The sequence below is a fragment of the Nomascus leucogenys genome, chromosome 3 (assembly GCF_006542625.1).
Source record: "Nomascus leucogenys isolate Asia chromosome 3, Asia_NLE_v1, whole genome shotgun sequence".
NCBI lineage: Eukaryota > Metazoa > Chordata > Mammalia > Primates > Hylobatidae > Nomascus > Nomascus leucogenys.
This window is the reverse complement of record NC_044383.1, coordinates 45,877,284-45,892,615: the sequence shown is the minus strand read 5'-3', so window position 1 is coordinate 45,892,615 and position 15,332 is coordinate 45,877,284. Positions and strand designations below refer to the sequence as shown.

Here is a 15,332-nt window from a genome sequence, read left to right as displayed (position 1 = left end):
GATTGTTTGAGCCCAAGAGTCAAGGCTGCAGTGGGCTATAATTGTACGGCTGACAGAGCAAGACTCTGTCTTTAAAAAAATAATAAAAATAAAAAAGCCTTAATTGTCCATTGTACTAACTATTGGATTAGTGATAGAGATTCTATAAATTATCTTTAGAACCAATTAGGTAAACAAATTTTTAAAAAAGTGTTCTGATGTCTTGCTTACAAAATCAAAACTCTTGGGCAAAGCATATAAAGTTCACCTAAACCCAGAAGCAGTCTACCTTTCCAGCCTCCTCTCCATCTATATTCCTTGGTGCTGCACTCACCAAACTACCCTTAGAACTCACCATTAAACAGTGCTTCCACAAATTCTTGACTTTGTTCATTCTGGCAGGAAAGCCCTTCCTTGTCTCATTTGCCTGTCAAATTCCTACCATCCTTCCAGGTCCAGCTGGATTCTGTAAATTCCATGGACTTCCCTGACAGAATATTAGTTTTCATCAACATCTCAGGCTCTCATAGCTCTTTAAACATACCTTTATAAAGCATATTTTACATTATTTATTTCTGTGTGTGCCTCTCCAAAACAGAGTTCTTCAAGGACCAGGCCCATGTCCCATTCACCAGAACCTAGCAGATCTCTGACACATATTAATTCTCAATAAATATTAGTCATACTAGGCTGGGTGCAGTGACTCACGCCTCTAATCCCACTTTGGGAGGCTGAGGCAGGCAGATCATCTGAGGTCAGGAGTTGGAGACCAGCCTGGCCAACATGGTGAAACCCTGTCTCTACTAATAATACAAAAATTAGCGGGGCATGGTGGTGGGTGCCTGTACTCCCAGCTTATTGGGAGGCTGAGGCAGGCTCGCTTGAACCTGGGAGGCAGAGATTACAGTGAGCCAAGATCGCGCCACTGCACTCCAGCCTGGGTGACAGACAAGACTCTGTCTCAAAGAAAAAAAAAAAATCAGTCATACTAAATAAATTTTATAGTCTCCTAAATTAAGTTTAAAAATCTTTTCATTGATTCATTGGGTAAATTTTCTAAGGATGTGCACACACTTAACCACTTTATTAGAGTTGTAGCTATAGTAAAGAGTTGATCAGAGTAATTTTATAGAGTCCATGACCATCAATCTTTCAGAGATCATGTTTACTACCAAAAACCAATCTGATAAATTACAGAATATAAATGGGACAAATGATTTTTAGCCAGATTATAAATGGAATTGGAGTAAGTTTCTCTAAATGGCAACACATGTAACATGCTGATTGTATGGAACATATTTTCTACTAGTAAAACCTGTTTTTTCTTTCCTTTGCAATCTGAAGGCAGACAGAATTCAAGATTTGAAGATCTGTGCCAAAATTATAGTGTACTGGTAAGTCATAATCATCTACTAGAGGGTACTTCTTAACTAACAAAAAATGCTAGAAAGAAGGCAGAACTGGTTTAACACCATCTAAGCATTTGCATTCTTAAGGTAAACTATGATATCTACTGGAATCATTAATCCTATCAGGGAAACACTGACTACATCTGCCGATACTCAGTCGAATAAATCCCTGTTGTTGTTCATGCCAGGACTTCTGAATAGAACAATTCTTCAAGCCAAATTTCTCCAATTCTATTCTATGCTAAACCAAAACTATAATTTAGATTTTCTTATGTATCTTCCTATATCCTAAAGTAAATCACTAAAATAGCCAGGCAAACTTGAGATAACTATACATATATACTTTGAAGAGAAGCAAGTAACACTAATCTTAGGATAGAAATAAAGAGAGTGGAAAGGACAAAGAAGCTACTGTCAGGGTTTCTGCCCCATTCCTTCCCTGTCGTAAGTAGCCCTATATGACAAAATATTCCCTTCTTAAAATTAAAGGTGACGACCTATAAAAAGGTGAGTATTTAACTCTTCATAATATCAATCAAGACCACCTACAGGCTGGTTGATATGAAATCTTGTAGGCATTCTTCTCATTATAGCCGAGTCAAGGTCCTGAGGACGATTGGTAGCTCCCATTACTATGACCTAAGTGTATAAAGAAAACAGAAGGTATTAAATCTACCAATTATACTCCTCTGAGAATGTTATTACTAGGGCTTAGTTTTAAAAATTAAGTGGTATTTTAACTAAATCCTTTATAAGAAATCTGATTTTAATTCACTATTATTCAACTATTTACAGGTATAAATTGAAGTTAATCCTAAATAAATCAAATAAAGCAAAACTGGAAAACTAATGCATTTCACTTCATGTGTTTCTAGTAATTAAAATATGTAATGTTCAGTTGCAAACAGCCACTGAAGAATTATTAAAATTTGCTTTTAAAAAACTATTGTATTTTGCAAAATATGGTTGCTTAATGAATACATGTTGAATGACTAAAAGCCATTATGTTATAGCTTGGGTATACAGTTTGGGAGTATGGGGGGATAATTCAAGTCCTTAAATAATAATATTATGGAGAGAATCATTTCCCCTTAATAAGTCTGAAGATTCTGGTAACTGTAATAGATATTGAGTACTTTTTCTCTATATTTCACATCATCATCTCATGGTACTATCAGCACTGCAGGTGATAGCTTCTCAATGCGAAATAAAGTCTCAAGTTATTCAACTTTAAACAAAGATAACAGAGTATAAGCAAACATCAAAATGCTGGGAAGAACTCTTTTTAAAAATGCTGGCAGCCCTGCCAACCTCTGGGTCTATGTCACTTATTTATAAAGGATGTAGAGATTGAAAAAAAAAAAAGGAACTTTAAAAATAAACATGAATAAAAACAAAGATATATAATAACAAGTTAATTTCTGAAGGACATCAATATTACCTTTACTGTTGATACTTCAGTATAACCCAGTAACAATACACATCTGCTATCCAAAGTGAAATTTATTGGTATTCCATGGAAACACATTTCTCTAACATTACCTTATTTCTCCCTAAGAGGTTTTACATTTCTGAAATAATCCAAATCTTATATTCTATTTCTACTCTACATTGAATGACATTCAGGAGCCTCAGAGCCCAATTACTTTCAATTAACTGTGAGAGTTTGCCACCTAGAGGAAGAAAATATAAACACAAATTTGAAAAATGTTAGTTCCACAACACAACATAATGCAAGTTTGTATTTGTGTTAAGTGGTCCTAAAATCAAAATATTAATGCTCATATCTATTTTTCTTTATTTTCTTTCTTTCTTTTTTTTGGAAGACAGAGTCTTACTCTGTCTCCCAGGTAGGAGTGCAGTGACGCCCACATGGCTCACTTTAGCCTCAATCTCCTGGGCTCAAGCAATCCTCCTGCCTCAGCCTTCTGAGTAGCTGGGACTACAGGCACATGCCACTGTGCCTAGCTGATTTTTCCATCTTTAGTAGAGACGGGGTCTCACCATGTTGCTTATGCTGGTCTGAAACCTGTGGGCTCAAGCGATCCTCCCCCATCAGCCTCCCAAAGTGCTGGGATTACAGATGTGAAACACCACGCCCAGCCTTTTTATTGACTTTCTACAACTCAATAAAATAAAAAAGGAAAAATTTCTTCAAAATTTAAAACAAACAAATCTTAAAAGTGGATGAATGAACTAAAAGCATAAGATAATGAATGAGTATAAGGAAAAAAAATCACAAAAGGCACTGTGGTTAAGTCAATATTTGGGGGAGAAAAAGGGAAATGGGCAGCATTTGAAGAAACACAGGACAAAGCAAAACAAAATTTAAAAGCCAGTATAGAGGATGGAATACTAAAACACAGAATCAAGGAATCCAAATAAAACTAGTAAAACATGGCCTATTGAGTATGCATAACAGATACTTATGATGAAAAAGCAAAAGTGATTGAAATCACTTGTAGTTTCACATAAAGAAGCAAATTCTAAGGAGTAATTTTAAGCAGGAAAAGCAGAGAATCTTTTCATATATATTAATTCAATACAAATGAGCTAAAATTTAAAACAGGAAGCGACAGTAACTTTTTACTACTTAAGAAACAAAATCAATGTTCCTTTTAGGTGTTAGTTGTTCAAACTTTAAAAAAATCTTTATTTTCTGTTCCTGCATTCATTTGCTAAGAATCATGGCCTCCGGCTTCATCTGGAGGAGGGAGAGGATCAGGAAAAATAACTAATGGGTACTAGGCTTAATAGCTGGGTATGAAATAATCTGTACAACAAACTCCCCAAGACACAAGTTTATCTATATAACAAACCTGCACATGTACCTCTGAATTTAAAAGTTTAAAAAAAAATCTTTAAAACAAAACATGAAGATAATTTATCATTTCACATTTAAAATAATCAGACCTAAATTTACATCTCAAAACTTTAACTTCATCAATGAATACCCTAAAAACACTATCTTTTATGTCTCATGTCTCTCAAGATGAAGAATATGTCATCAGTTACTAAGGTTCCCAGAAACAGTGACGGGTTTCATTGAGCCGTTCTCCATTTCTATTTCCTTGGTGACCATATTACAAGAAAGCTAGCTAGGGTACTGGGCTCTCTTCATAATCATAGAAAAGACAATTCTAGAGAAGAGCTAACTGGTTCATATGAAAGTAGAATATGTCTAAAACTATTACTCAAAATTAATAATATCAACTTTAACCCCCCCAAAAATACAATAAAGGTTAAAAAGTAACTGCAGTTTAATAAAAAAGCAGCATCTTCATTTGCTCTCTCACATGAAAACTCATCATAATGAAAACAGTAATTGCTATTAGTGCAATAAGGAATTTTGGTTCTAAAAACTCTGTTGTAAGTTATGCTGTACCAGAATCATACTGTAGAGCTATAGATGAAGTGGCTCTGGAGAATACTTCATCCAACTGCCACTATATCCCCTGCTGAAAATAGTTGAACACTATGCTCTGACAGGGTACATAATATTAAGATATTTTATCTTACATAGGCCAACTATCCAAATGTCTAAGTGCTTTAAGTATTATTTCTCAAGGAGAATAATTAGTTTTTGGCAATCTGTACACGAGTCCCATTGATAAACTGCATAGATTTATCAAAATGAATTATTAATGAAAAATGTTTCTATTAATGTTACCTAAATTTATCTATGTTATGTTTTTTCTCTAACCATTCAACAAAAGCTAAAGGCTGTTTTCCTCATAATAAAACTACACTTTCACAAACATAATGTAGAAGGAGGACATGTGGCTTAATTTTCTTCTTGAGAATGATGTTGTTCGGACTTTTGACTTATGCTAATGCTGTGGGCTTAAGGGATCCTTAAACCCTCTGGCCACAGAAATAAAATATTTAAAAGACTCAAATAAATTAATCTACAATTTTGCAAAGAAGTAAACGAATTAAGCTAAGGCTGGCGGTAAAGCCTATGTACTTAACTCAGATTAATTCCTCATAACAATTCTGAGGTAGGTACTATTCCTCCCTTTTTATAGATATTATTCCCTCTATACAGATACAGAGTGATTATAAAATTTGGCCAAGGTTACATAGCTTGTTGATGCCAGGGTTCTGATTTTCTAATCCAATTAGAAACATGAGTAATAAGCAAGAGCCTATCAAAACTGACCTGGTAGATTTTTATAAACAATCTTAAGAATTTCTAAAACTGAAAAATGTAATACTTGAAATAGTAAGCTCAATGAAAGAGTCAGATAGTAGAAGAGCTTCAAATGAACCAGAAGAAAGGAAAAGAAATTATCCAGGACATAGCACAGAAAGACAGAAAATATGAAAGAGACGTTAAGAAAGACATGAAATAGGCCAGGCACAGTGGCTTAGCCTGTAATGCCAGCAAAACTTGGGAGGCCAAAGTGGGCAGACTGCTTGAGCTCAGGAGTTCAAGACCAGCCTGACCAAGATAATGAAACTCTGTCTCTACAAAAAAAAAACCACCAAAATTAGCCAGGTGTGGTGGCGTGCAACTGTAGTCCCAGAGTCTTGGGGTGCTAAGGCAGGAGAATCGCTTGAGCCCAGGAGGTTGAGGTTGCAGTGAGAGCCATGTTCACGCCACTGCATTCCAACCTGGGCAACAGAGTGAGATCCTGTCTCAATAAAACAAAACAAAACATGAAATAGAAATAAGGTCCTACATATATCCAACTGGCATTCCAGAAGGAGATAAAACATGGAGAATAAACAATAATTGAAGAAATAATAACTGAATTTTAAAGAAGTAATTCTAAATATAACACTTTTTTAAAAAAGGCAAAAACAGATTACAAAATAGGAAATACTAAAGTTGGCTGGGTGCAGTGGCTCATGCCTATAATCCCAGCACTTCGGGAGGGTGAGGTGGGTGGATCACTTGAGGTCAGGAGTTCAAGACCAGCCTGGCCAACATAGTGAAACCCAGTCTCTACTAAAAATACAAAAATTAGCTGGGCATGGTGATGCACGTCTGTAACCCCAGACCCCAGCTACTCGGGAGGTTGAAGCAGGAGAATCACCTGAACCCGGAAGGTGGAGGTTGCAGCGAGCTGACATCACACCCCTGTACTCCAGCCTGGGCGACAGAGCGAGACTCTGTCTCAAAAAAAAAACAAAAATGAGAAAATACTAAAGTTAAAACAACAAAAGAACACTGTTAACTTTTCCATGAGATATAAGTAAGTGATTCATTAAAAAAAAAAAAAAAAAAAAAAGGGAAAATAGTTCTAGGATGTTTATTTCCAGCAATCTGGCTGAAAAAACAAACATGCCAGATTAACTTCTTTTTAACTTTCTTTTAAACCACTGAGCTGATAAGAAAGCATGGAATATTCAGAGGCCAAAAATTAAATGAAAACTGGGAACCTAAAGAGGAAAACTGAAAAATAAAGCTCTCTTTGTCTTTGGTCACATAACCGGGAACAAGCTATGGTTTCACAGCCATACAGGAGGAAGAGAAAAAGCCTAGAATACAAGTCTGTCTTGTATAAATTGGGATCCTAAAGACAGGCATAGGTGACAGGAAGTGAGAAAGTGTTGTCAGTTTCAGCTACTAATGAACTCTGTCAAATGAAAATCAGGGAAGTGACTAAGAATTGAGAGTAAAGACTATAAGGAATTATGGTAAAAGTCAAAAGTAAGAATCGAGGAAAAGAGAAAGAACAGTTTTTAAAAAAAATGTACACAATACCTACGGACACTAGTCACTTCCTCTCCTAAGCACTGTAGGTTCTGAAAATTCCAAGGACGGGCTTTACTCTGGTGTTTTCTCTTCTGTTGCATCTGTTTCAGGCATTTAGGCAATCTACTAATGTTTTGGTAAACACGAAGTCCTCAAATTGGATAAAGTTTATACAAACCATATTCTTTCGGATCCTTATCACTTAGTCATAAGTGTAAATAATTATGAAAAAAAGTTTGTACAAAAGCATAATAAGTAGCCCAGCAAATTTTCTATTAAGAACAAAAAAACCAACACAAGTTGAGGGCAGATTTTATTCAAATACCTGGCAGCTGTGATCAGTATCCAATCCATCCCAGAGACTCATAAACTGAGCTTTCATCATGGCTGTAGCTTCATGGTCAGAACTTGAACGGTTTCGTAGAAAGGAGTCTAGAAGTAAAAGGTCCTTAACCTTAGAAATTAAGAATTAATTATTTACCCTTTTTTTTTTGAGACAGGGTCTCACTCTGCTGCCCAGGCTGGGGTGTAATCGCGCAATTACAGCACATTGCAACCTCGAACTCCCAGGCTTAAGTGATCCTCCTGCCTCAGCCTCTCGAGTAGCTAGGACTACAGGTACGTGCCACCATGCCTAGTTAATTTTTTTTTTATTTTCTGTAGAGACAGGTCTCACTGTGTTGCCAAGGCTGGTCTTGAACTCCTGGCCTCAAGTGATTCTCCTGCCTTGGCCTCTCAAAGTGCTGGGATTACAGGCATAAGCCACCATGCCCACCCTTATTTTATTTATTCTTTATGTAATTTCAAATGTTCCTAATATACAAAAATGATAAACGTTTTAGATGATGGGTATTCTAATTACCCTGGTCTGATCACTATATACTACAGTGATCATTGAAATGTCACTCTTTACCCCATAAATATGTGCAATTAGCAATTATTATGTCAATTAAGAAAAATGAAAAGGAAAAAATTGTTTTAAAGCTTAAAACTTTATGAAAGATTACAAAGAAATTGGGCTATGTGTTTTAGACATTCTGATACAATAAACTTGGTAAGTTATTAGGCAAATTAAACACAATCATTCATAATTTTCATTTCTTCTCTAAAAATACATTCATGACAACATATGTAAGAAAAATGAAGGATCTAGTACTGAAAGGCTGGAAGAGTTACGTGGAATCTCAGAGGAAAGCCTGTGTGTTTTGCCTCTAACTTTGTAGGTCACCTGAACCCTGTGTGTTCTTAGTTATGGGGTTGCATACTTTTTTCTTTAAAAAAAGGGAAAAACAATTTTCTTTTAGAATATAAGACTGAAATGTGCTACATCCTAAGAATTAAAAAAAAAAAACAGTAAAAATAAATCTATGATTTTCTAGTACAATCCCCATTTCAAATGTTTTGTCTTGTATCCCTATAATTCATTTTTATTTCTGAATAACTATTACATGTTAGCATTGAAACTATAACACAAACTTTGTTGATTATACATGCAAGTGGCAAAAAAATACCTTGTAATGTGCTATGTCCACATTTCAAAAAAAGTATTTTTTATAAAAAGTAATTCCAGCAAAAACACATTACCATGACATATGAGAGTCCTGCAATGGCAAACATATATCCTATATATATATATTTTTTTTTTTTTTGAGACAGTCTCGCTGTTGCCCAGGCTGGAGTGCAGTGGCACGATCTCAGCTCACTGCAGGCTCTGCCCCCGGGGTTCACGCCATTCTCCTGCCTCAGCCTCCCGAGTAGCTGGGACTACAAGTGCCCGCCACCTCACCCGGCTAATTTTTTGTATTTTTAGTAGAGACGGGGTTTCACTGTGTTAGCCAGGATGGTCTCGATCTCCTGACCTCGTGATCCGCCTGCCTTGGCCTCCCAAAGTGCTGGGATTACAGGCGTGAGCCACTGCGCCCGGCCCATATATCCTAGATTTATTTAAAGTTTAATTTTGTAAAATCTGTCCTATCATTGGACTATAATTCAAACTAACCCATCTATTCTGAAGGTGGAAAAACCAGTCATTTTAAAACTGCCTAATTTTTAAAGATAAATTTTAAAATTCAACTGCCTACTTAATCTTCCTAATCTTCACTATCAGTAAGTGGTTTTGGCAAGATGGTTACTTAAAATAATATGAAAAACTTAAAATGCTAGATATGTATAAATAACTACATCAATCATTAAGTGTGAGTGGATTAAAGTCTCCAAGTACATGACTAAGATATTAGAATAAATTTAAAAAAAAAAAAAAAACTCAAGGAGGCAGATAACTCAAGCCAGGGGTTCGAGGCCAGGCTGGGCAACATGGCAAAACCCCTCCTCTATTGAAAAAAAAATTTTTTTAAAACAACTATATGCTGCTTAGAAGAAACATACTATAAATATGAGGACTCGGAATGATCAAAAAATAGAAAATGACACAGGTTGAGTATCCCTCCCTTATCCAAGATGCTGAGGACCAGAAGTGTTTCAAATTTCAGATTTTGGAATATTTACATATACATAATGATATATCTTGAGGATAGAACCCAAGTCCAGATATGAAATTCATTTATGTTTCATATATACCTTATACACATAGAATGAAGGTAATTTAATACAGTATTTTACATAATTTTGTGCAAGAAACAAAGTTTTGACTGAGTTTTGACCACAATCTGTTATACGAGGTCAGGCATGAAAGTTTTCCACTTGTGGCATCATGTTGGTGCTCAAAAACTTTTGAATTTTGGAGTACTTTGTATCTTGGATTTTTGGATTACAGATGTTCAATCTGTATCTGCAAACACAAACAAAAAATTGGATAGATTTTTTTAAAAAAAGTAAATGCACATCTGACAAATGGTGCTGGAGCAATTGGACATTCATAGGCAAAAAAACTGACCAACACAGACTTTGTAATTTTCACAAAAATTAACACAAAATGGATCACAAATATACATGTAAAACACAAAATTATAAGACTTCTAGGAAATAATATAGAAGAAAATCTAGATGACCTTGGACTTGATTAATTTTTATATGTAACACCAAAAGCATGATCCATCAAAAATAAATGTGTAAGTTGGACTTAAAATTCCTGGCTGGGCACAGTGACTCACACCTGTAATCCCAGCACTTTGAGAGGCCGAGGTGGGTGGATCACTTGAGGTCAGGAGTTTGAGACCAGCCTGACCAACATGGTGAAACCTCATCTCTACTAAAAACACAAAATTGGCTGGGCATGGTGGCGAATGCCTATAATCCCAGCTACTTGGGAGGCTGAGGCAGGAGAATCACTTGGAGGCAGGAGAATCACTTGAATCCAGGAGACAGAGGTTGCAGTAAGCTGAGATCGCGCCACTGCACTCCACCCTGGGCAACAAGAGTGAAACTCTGTCTCAAAAAATATATAAAATAAAATAAAACAAAATAAATAAAATAAAATTCCTGCTACGTGAAAGATACTGCTAAGGAAATGAAATGACAAGCCACAGACTGGCAAAAAATATTTGCAAACACATACCTGGTAAAGGACTTGTACCCAAAATATAAAAAGAGCTCTTAAAGTTCAACAATAAGATAATAACCTAATTGTTGTTCCCAACACAAATAAATGATAAATCTTTGAGGTGATGGATACCACAATTAGCCTGATTTGCTCATTGCATAGGTACCTCATACATATGTACAATTACTATGTATCAATTAAAAATTAAAAAATCCAACAATAAAAAATATTACAATTGTTTTAAAATGGGCAAAAGATTTGAACAGACACCTCAACAAAGATACACAGATGACAAATAAGCATATGGAACGATGTTCAACATCATGTCATTACAAAAATGCAAATTTTAAAAATGGGAAACTATTAGCTACCTATATACCTATTACAATAGCTAAAATCCCCAAAATTAATAAAACCAAATGCTAGAGAAGATGTATAGCAACAGGAACCTCAGTTATTGCTGGTGGAAACGCAAAATGGTACAGCCACTTTGGAAGACAGTTTGCTAGTGTCTTACAAAACTAAACATTGTTTTACCGTATGATCGAGCTGTGGTACTCCTAGGTATTTTACCCAATTGAGATGCAACCTGTGTCCACAGGAAAACCTACACATGATGCTGTCAGCAGCATTACTCCTAATTCCCCAAAACAAGGTGTCATTTTCATAGATGAATGGAGAAACTAACTGTGGTACATCTACATAACAGAATATTATTTAGCAATAAAAATAAGCTATCAAATCATGAAAAGATGTGGAGGAAACTTAAATGCATATTGCTAAGGGAAAGAAGCCAGTCTGAAAAGATTACATATTGTATGATTCCAACTGTAACATTACAGAAAAGGTAAAACTATAGAGACAGTAAAAAAAGATCAGCGGATGCCAGCAGTTTGGGAGGAAAAGGGAAGGACAAATATTTGATACTATTGTGTATGAGACTGTAATGATAAATAAAAAACATTATGCTTTGTCAAAGCCCAAAGAACTGTACAACACAAAGAATGAACCTTAAACTATGGACTTTGGTTAATTACAATGTATCAATACTGGTTTATTATTAAATGTCTCATGCTAGTATTAATACTAGGAGAAACTATATATCTGGGGGACATATGGGAACTCTCTATACGATTTCTGCTCAATTCTGCAAACTTAAAACCATTATTAAAAATAAAGACTATTAATGTATTTTGAAAAAGGTTAATGAAGATATGAGGTTGCAAGAAACAAAGAAAAAAAATCCCAGAGTTCAGAAAAAAGTGGAACTGAACATAAGAGTTGGAAAACCTTGATGTGATTATGCCACTGTCTGCTGTGTTTGTATACACAGCAGGTATGCATATAGACTTATATAGTATCAAAAGGTTCTGCTTTGTTGTTAACATCCACATACAGGCTGAAGCCAAGATGCCTGGAAGGATTAACACTCACAGAAAGTGTACACAAGAAAAAAAAATTTTGCTCATCACTGTACAAGGAAACTTGTCCATCTTTGCCTGGGCTCTGAGGGGTAAAAATGTCCTCCTTACACAAAAAACTAGGACCATGGGGAGTCTCTTTCAGGTATGAAGTCTAAATTTGTATCACCATTCAGTCTGGGAACATGCAAACTGAGAAATTATCTAAAATTGGTTTTCAACGATCAGACCCCTGAAGTTCTAAGCTGAGGATAGAAAAAGTTACTCTGGATCTTCTTAGGCAAAAAAGAATTCTCATATAAAAACAAGCTTAAAGCCATCTAATGTTACAAATGACACAAGGAAACAAACCACTATTAAAAAAAAGTCAACATAAAGTAAAATTAGAATTTCAGAAAAGAGCAATTCGAAAACTATACAAAAATAGTATGTTTAAAATTCTAAAGATATAAAAGGGATTGAAATTCTAAAATAACAAGCTACAGTAAAAAAAGGGAAACATTTTATAAAGAACCAAACAGAACTTCTAAAGTTCAAATATAATCAACAAAAAACAAACCCAATAGTTGAAAGATTAAATATAGCCAAGGAAAGAATTGCTTTTTATAACCTACTCAAAAATTGAATTATTTTTAAGTTGTACCATTATTTTATGTACCAACAAGAAACTTAAAATGCTGCCAACTCAATTGTAACATGCTATCCCAATTTTGAAGATGTTAAAATGTAAAAACAAAACAGTATGTCTTAGAATTGATGAAATACAGTACAGAACTAAATGACAAACTGTAGAAATGACTCAAAATGAAAGAGGTGAAGAATTTTTTTTTTTGAAGATGGGGTCTTGCTCTGTTGCCCAGGCTGCAGTGCAGTGGCATGACCTTGGCTCACTGAATATCCTCAATCTCCTGGGCTCAAGTGATCCTCTCACCTCAGCCTCCCAAGTAGCTGGGACTAGAGGCATGCGTTACCACACCTGGCTAATTTTTGTATTCTTTTTGTAGATACGGGGTCTCACATGTTGTCCAGGCTGGTCTCGAATTACTGGACTCAAGGAAACCTCCTGCCTTGGCCGCTCCAAGTGCTGGGATTACAGATGTGAGCCACCACACCTGGCCTGAGAATTGTTTTTTTTTTTAATGGGAGCATTGCAACATGCAAAGATATACAATGGCTAAGAAATCCTCCAGAATTAATGAAAGTCACACATCCTCAGATAAACCACCGTTAAGGCTTAGCAGGCTAAATGAAAATAAATGCAAACCTAGAAAAAAACCATACTTAAATAGCAGAACGACATAAAAATCTAACAGCAACTACAGAGAAAGGATAGATTACTTAAAAATATAGGGTAATAAGGAGAATTCTCAAAAGCAACAAGATTAGAATGCAATGGAATTATAGCTTTAAGACACTGAAAGTGATTCTGTATCATTTAAGAGAGAAGGTAGAATTAACACATTTTCACACACAGAATCTACTCTTTGTACAACCTTTGCTGAAAGAACTTTGAAAGACTTCAGTAAAAACAAAGTTAAATCCAGAAAAGACAAGATCAAAGAAGCAATGGTGAGCAAAAAACCTAGCAAACGTGGCACTAAACAAGAAATGCCAGTATAAAATAGCAATTAATATAGAAGGTATAAGAAAAATAAAATGTTTAACAATAACATGTAAGAGATGAGATATTATTATTACCTAAGAGTTCTAAGTTCTCTGTGAATTATTTGGGAGGAGGGTAGAGATTACCTTTGACGTTTAAGTTGATATTCTAAACGTTTCACTAAAGTAAAAGAATGTATAACTTCTAAACCTGTAGCAAGAAAAAGAGAATAAAGCAAAAAAGTCTACTAGACTGGTAAATTAAAAGCAAAAAATAATATAGCAGAAATAAATCAGCTAGGTGTTATAATCCCAGCACTTTAGGAGGCCAAGGCAGGAGGATCATTTGAGCCCAGGAGTTGGGGGGCCAACCTAGGCAACAGAGTGAGACCTCGTCTCTACAAAAAAATTAAAACATTAGCAGGGCATGGTGGCACATGCCTGTATTCTCAGCTACTTGGAAGGTTGAGGTGGGAGGATCACTTGAGCTGGGGAGGTCAAGGCTGCAGTGAGCCATGATTGTGCCACTGCAATCCAGCCGTGACAGAGCGTGAAAAAAAAAAAATCTGAATTATCTCAGCTATCATAATAAAATCAAACTAATCACACTTCCCAGTTAAAGAGAAGCTTAGATTACAACTTTTAGAAAATATAGCTAATAGGCCAGGTGTGGTGGATCACACCTGTAATCCCAACGCTTTGGGAGGCCAAGGCGGGACAGATCGCTTGGCCCGAAGACTTTTAGATCATCCTGGGCAACATGGAGAAACCCTGACTCTACAAAAATTAGTGGGGTGTGGTAACACACACCTGTGGTCCCAGCTACTCAGGAGGCTGAGATGGAAGGTTCACTTGAGCCTGGGGAGGTTGAGGCTGCAGTGAGCCATGATCATGCCACTGCATTCCAGCCTGGGTAACAGAGTGAGATGCTGTCTTAAAAAAATAAAAAATAAAAAATAAACTAGCTATATATTCCTCTGTTCAAGATGCACACCAAAACACCAAAATAACTGGAGTAAATTGATGAGAAAAGATACATAAAGCAAACTTGTAACCAAAACAAAGCTATACTACATATCTGTATCTATTTTTCTCTCCACATGTTTACATAGCCTACCATACTAAATTTAACTATAATAAAATATAATTCAAAACTACAGTAATAAAGCTATATAAATATATATCCCAATACTAATAATACAGTATTAGTATAACTGTATATATATTTATATATACATCGTACCAGGAACAGAACAAAAATATTGATACATAAAATATAGCAAGAGTCCATTAATAGAAAAGTCATGACATACAGCAAAGGATAGTCTAGTCTGCTGTCTTTTTGGAAAAGAATGAAATTAAATTCCTATCTCATGCTATATATAATTTTTAAAAAGAGAACATTTATGGGGATAGTGAAGGTATTTGTAAACCAGATACAAAAAGTATAAACCACAAAGGAAAAATACTGACTATAGCCAAATATTAAATTGTAAAAAAAAAACTATCAGAAACAAAGATAAACAGACTAGAAAATAGGTGTAATCATAATAAACATCAACAAAAAAAACTATAAATAACTCCAAAGAAATATTGACAATTCACAAATAAGAAAACCCAAATGGCTAATCAACATGCTAAAAGATGCCCAAATTTACTACCAAGCAGGAAAACATAAATAGGTACAATAACTTTAAAGAACTGGTAATCCTAGTGAG

The 15,332-nt window shown here is 35.3% G+C and overlaps 1 protein-coding gene across 1 annotated transcript in view; it reads right to left on the bottom strand.

Annotated features, from left to right (window-relative positions):
* Positions 1–15,332, bottom strand: part of ATAD1 (ATPase family AAA domain containing 1) — a 73,340-nt gene that overhangs the window by 17,563 nt on the left and 40,445 nt on the right. Inside the window, exons 6-7 of the mRNA XM_030809297.1 lie at positions 7,418–7,524; positions 1,938–2,027 (exon numbers count right to left, since the gene is read on the bottom strand). Coding sequence (XP_030665157.1) covers positions 1,938–2,027; positions 7,418–7,524 — 197 coding nt within the window. The remainder of the gene's footprint in view (positions 1–1,937; positions 2,028–7,417; positions 7,525–15,332) is intronic.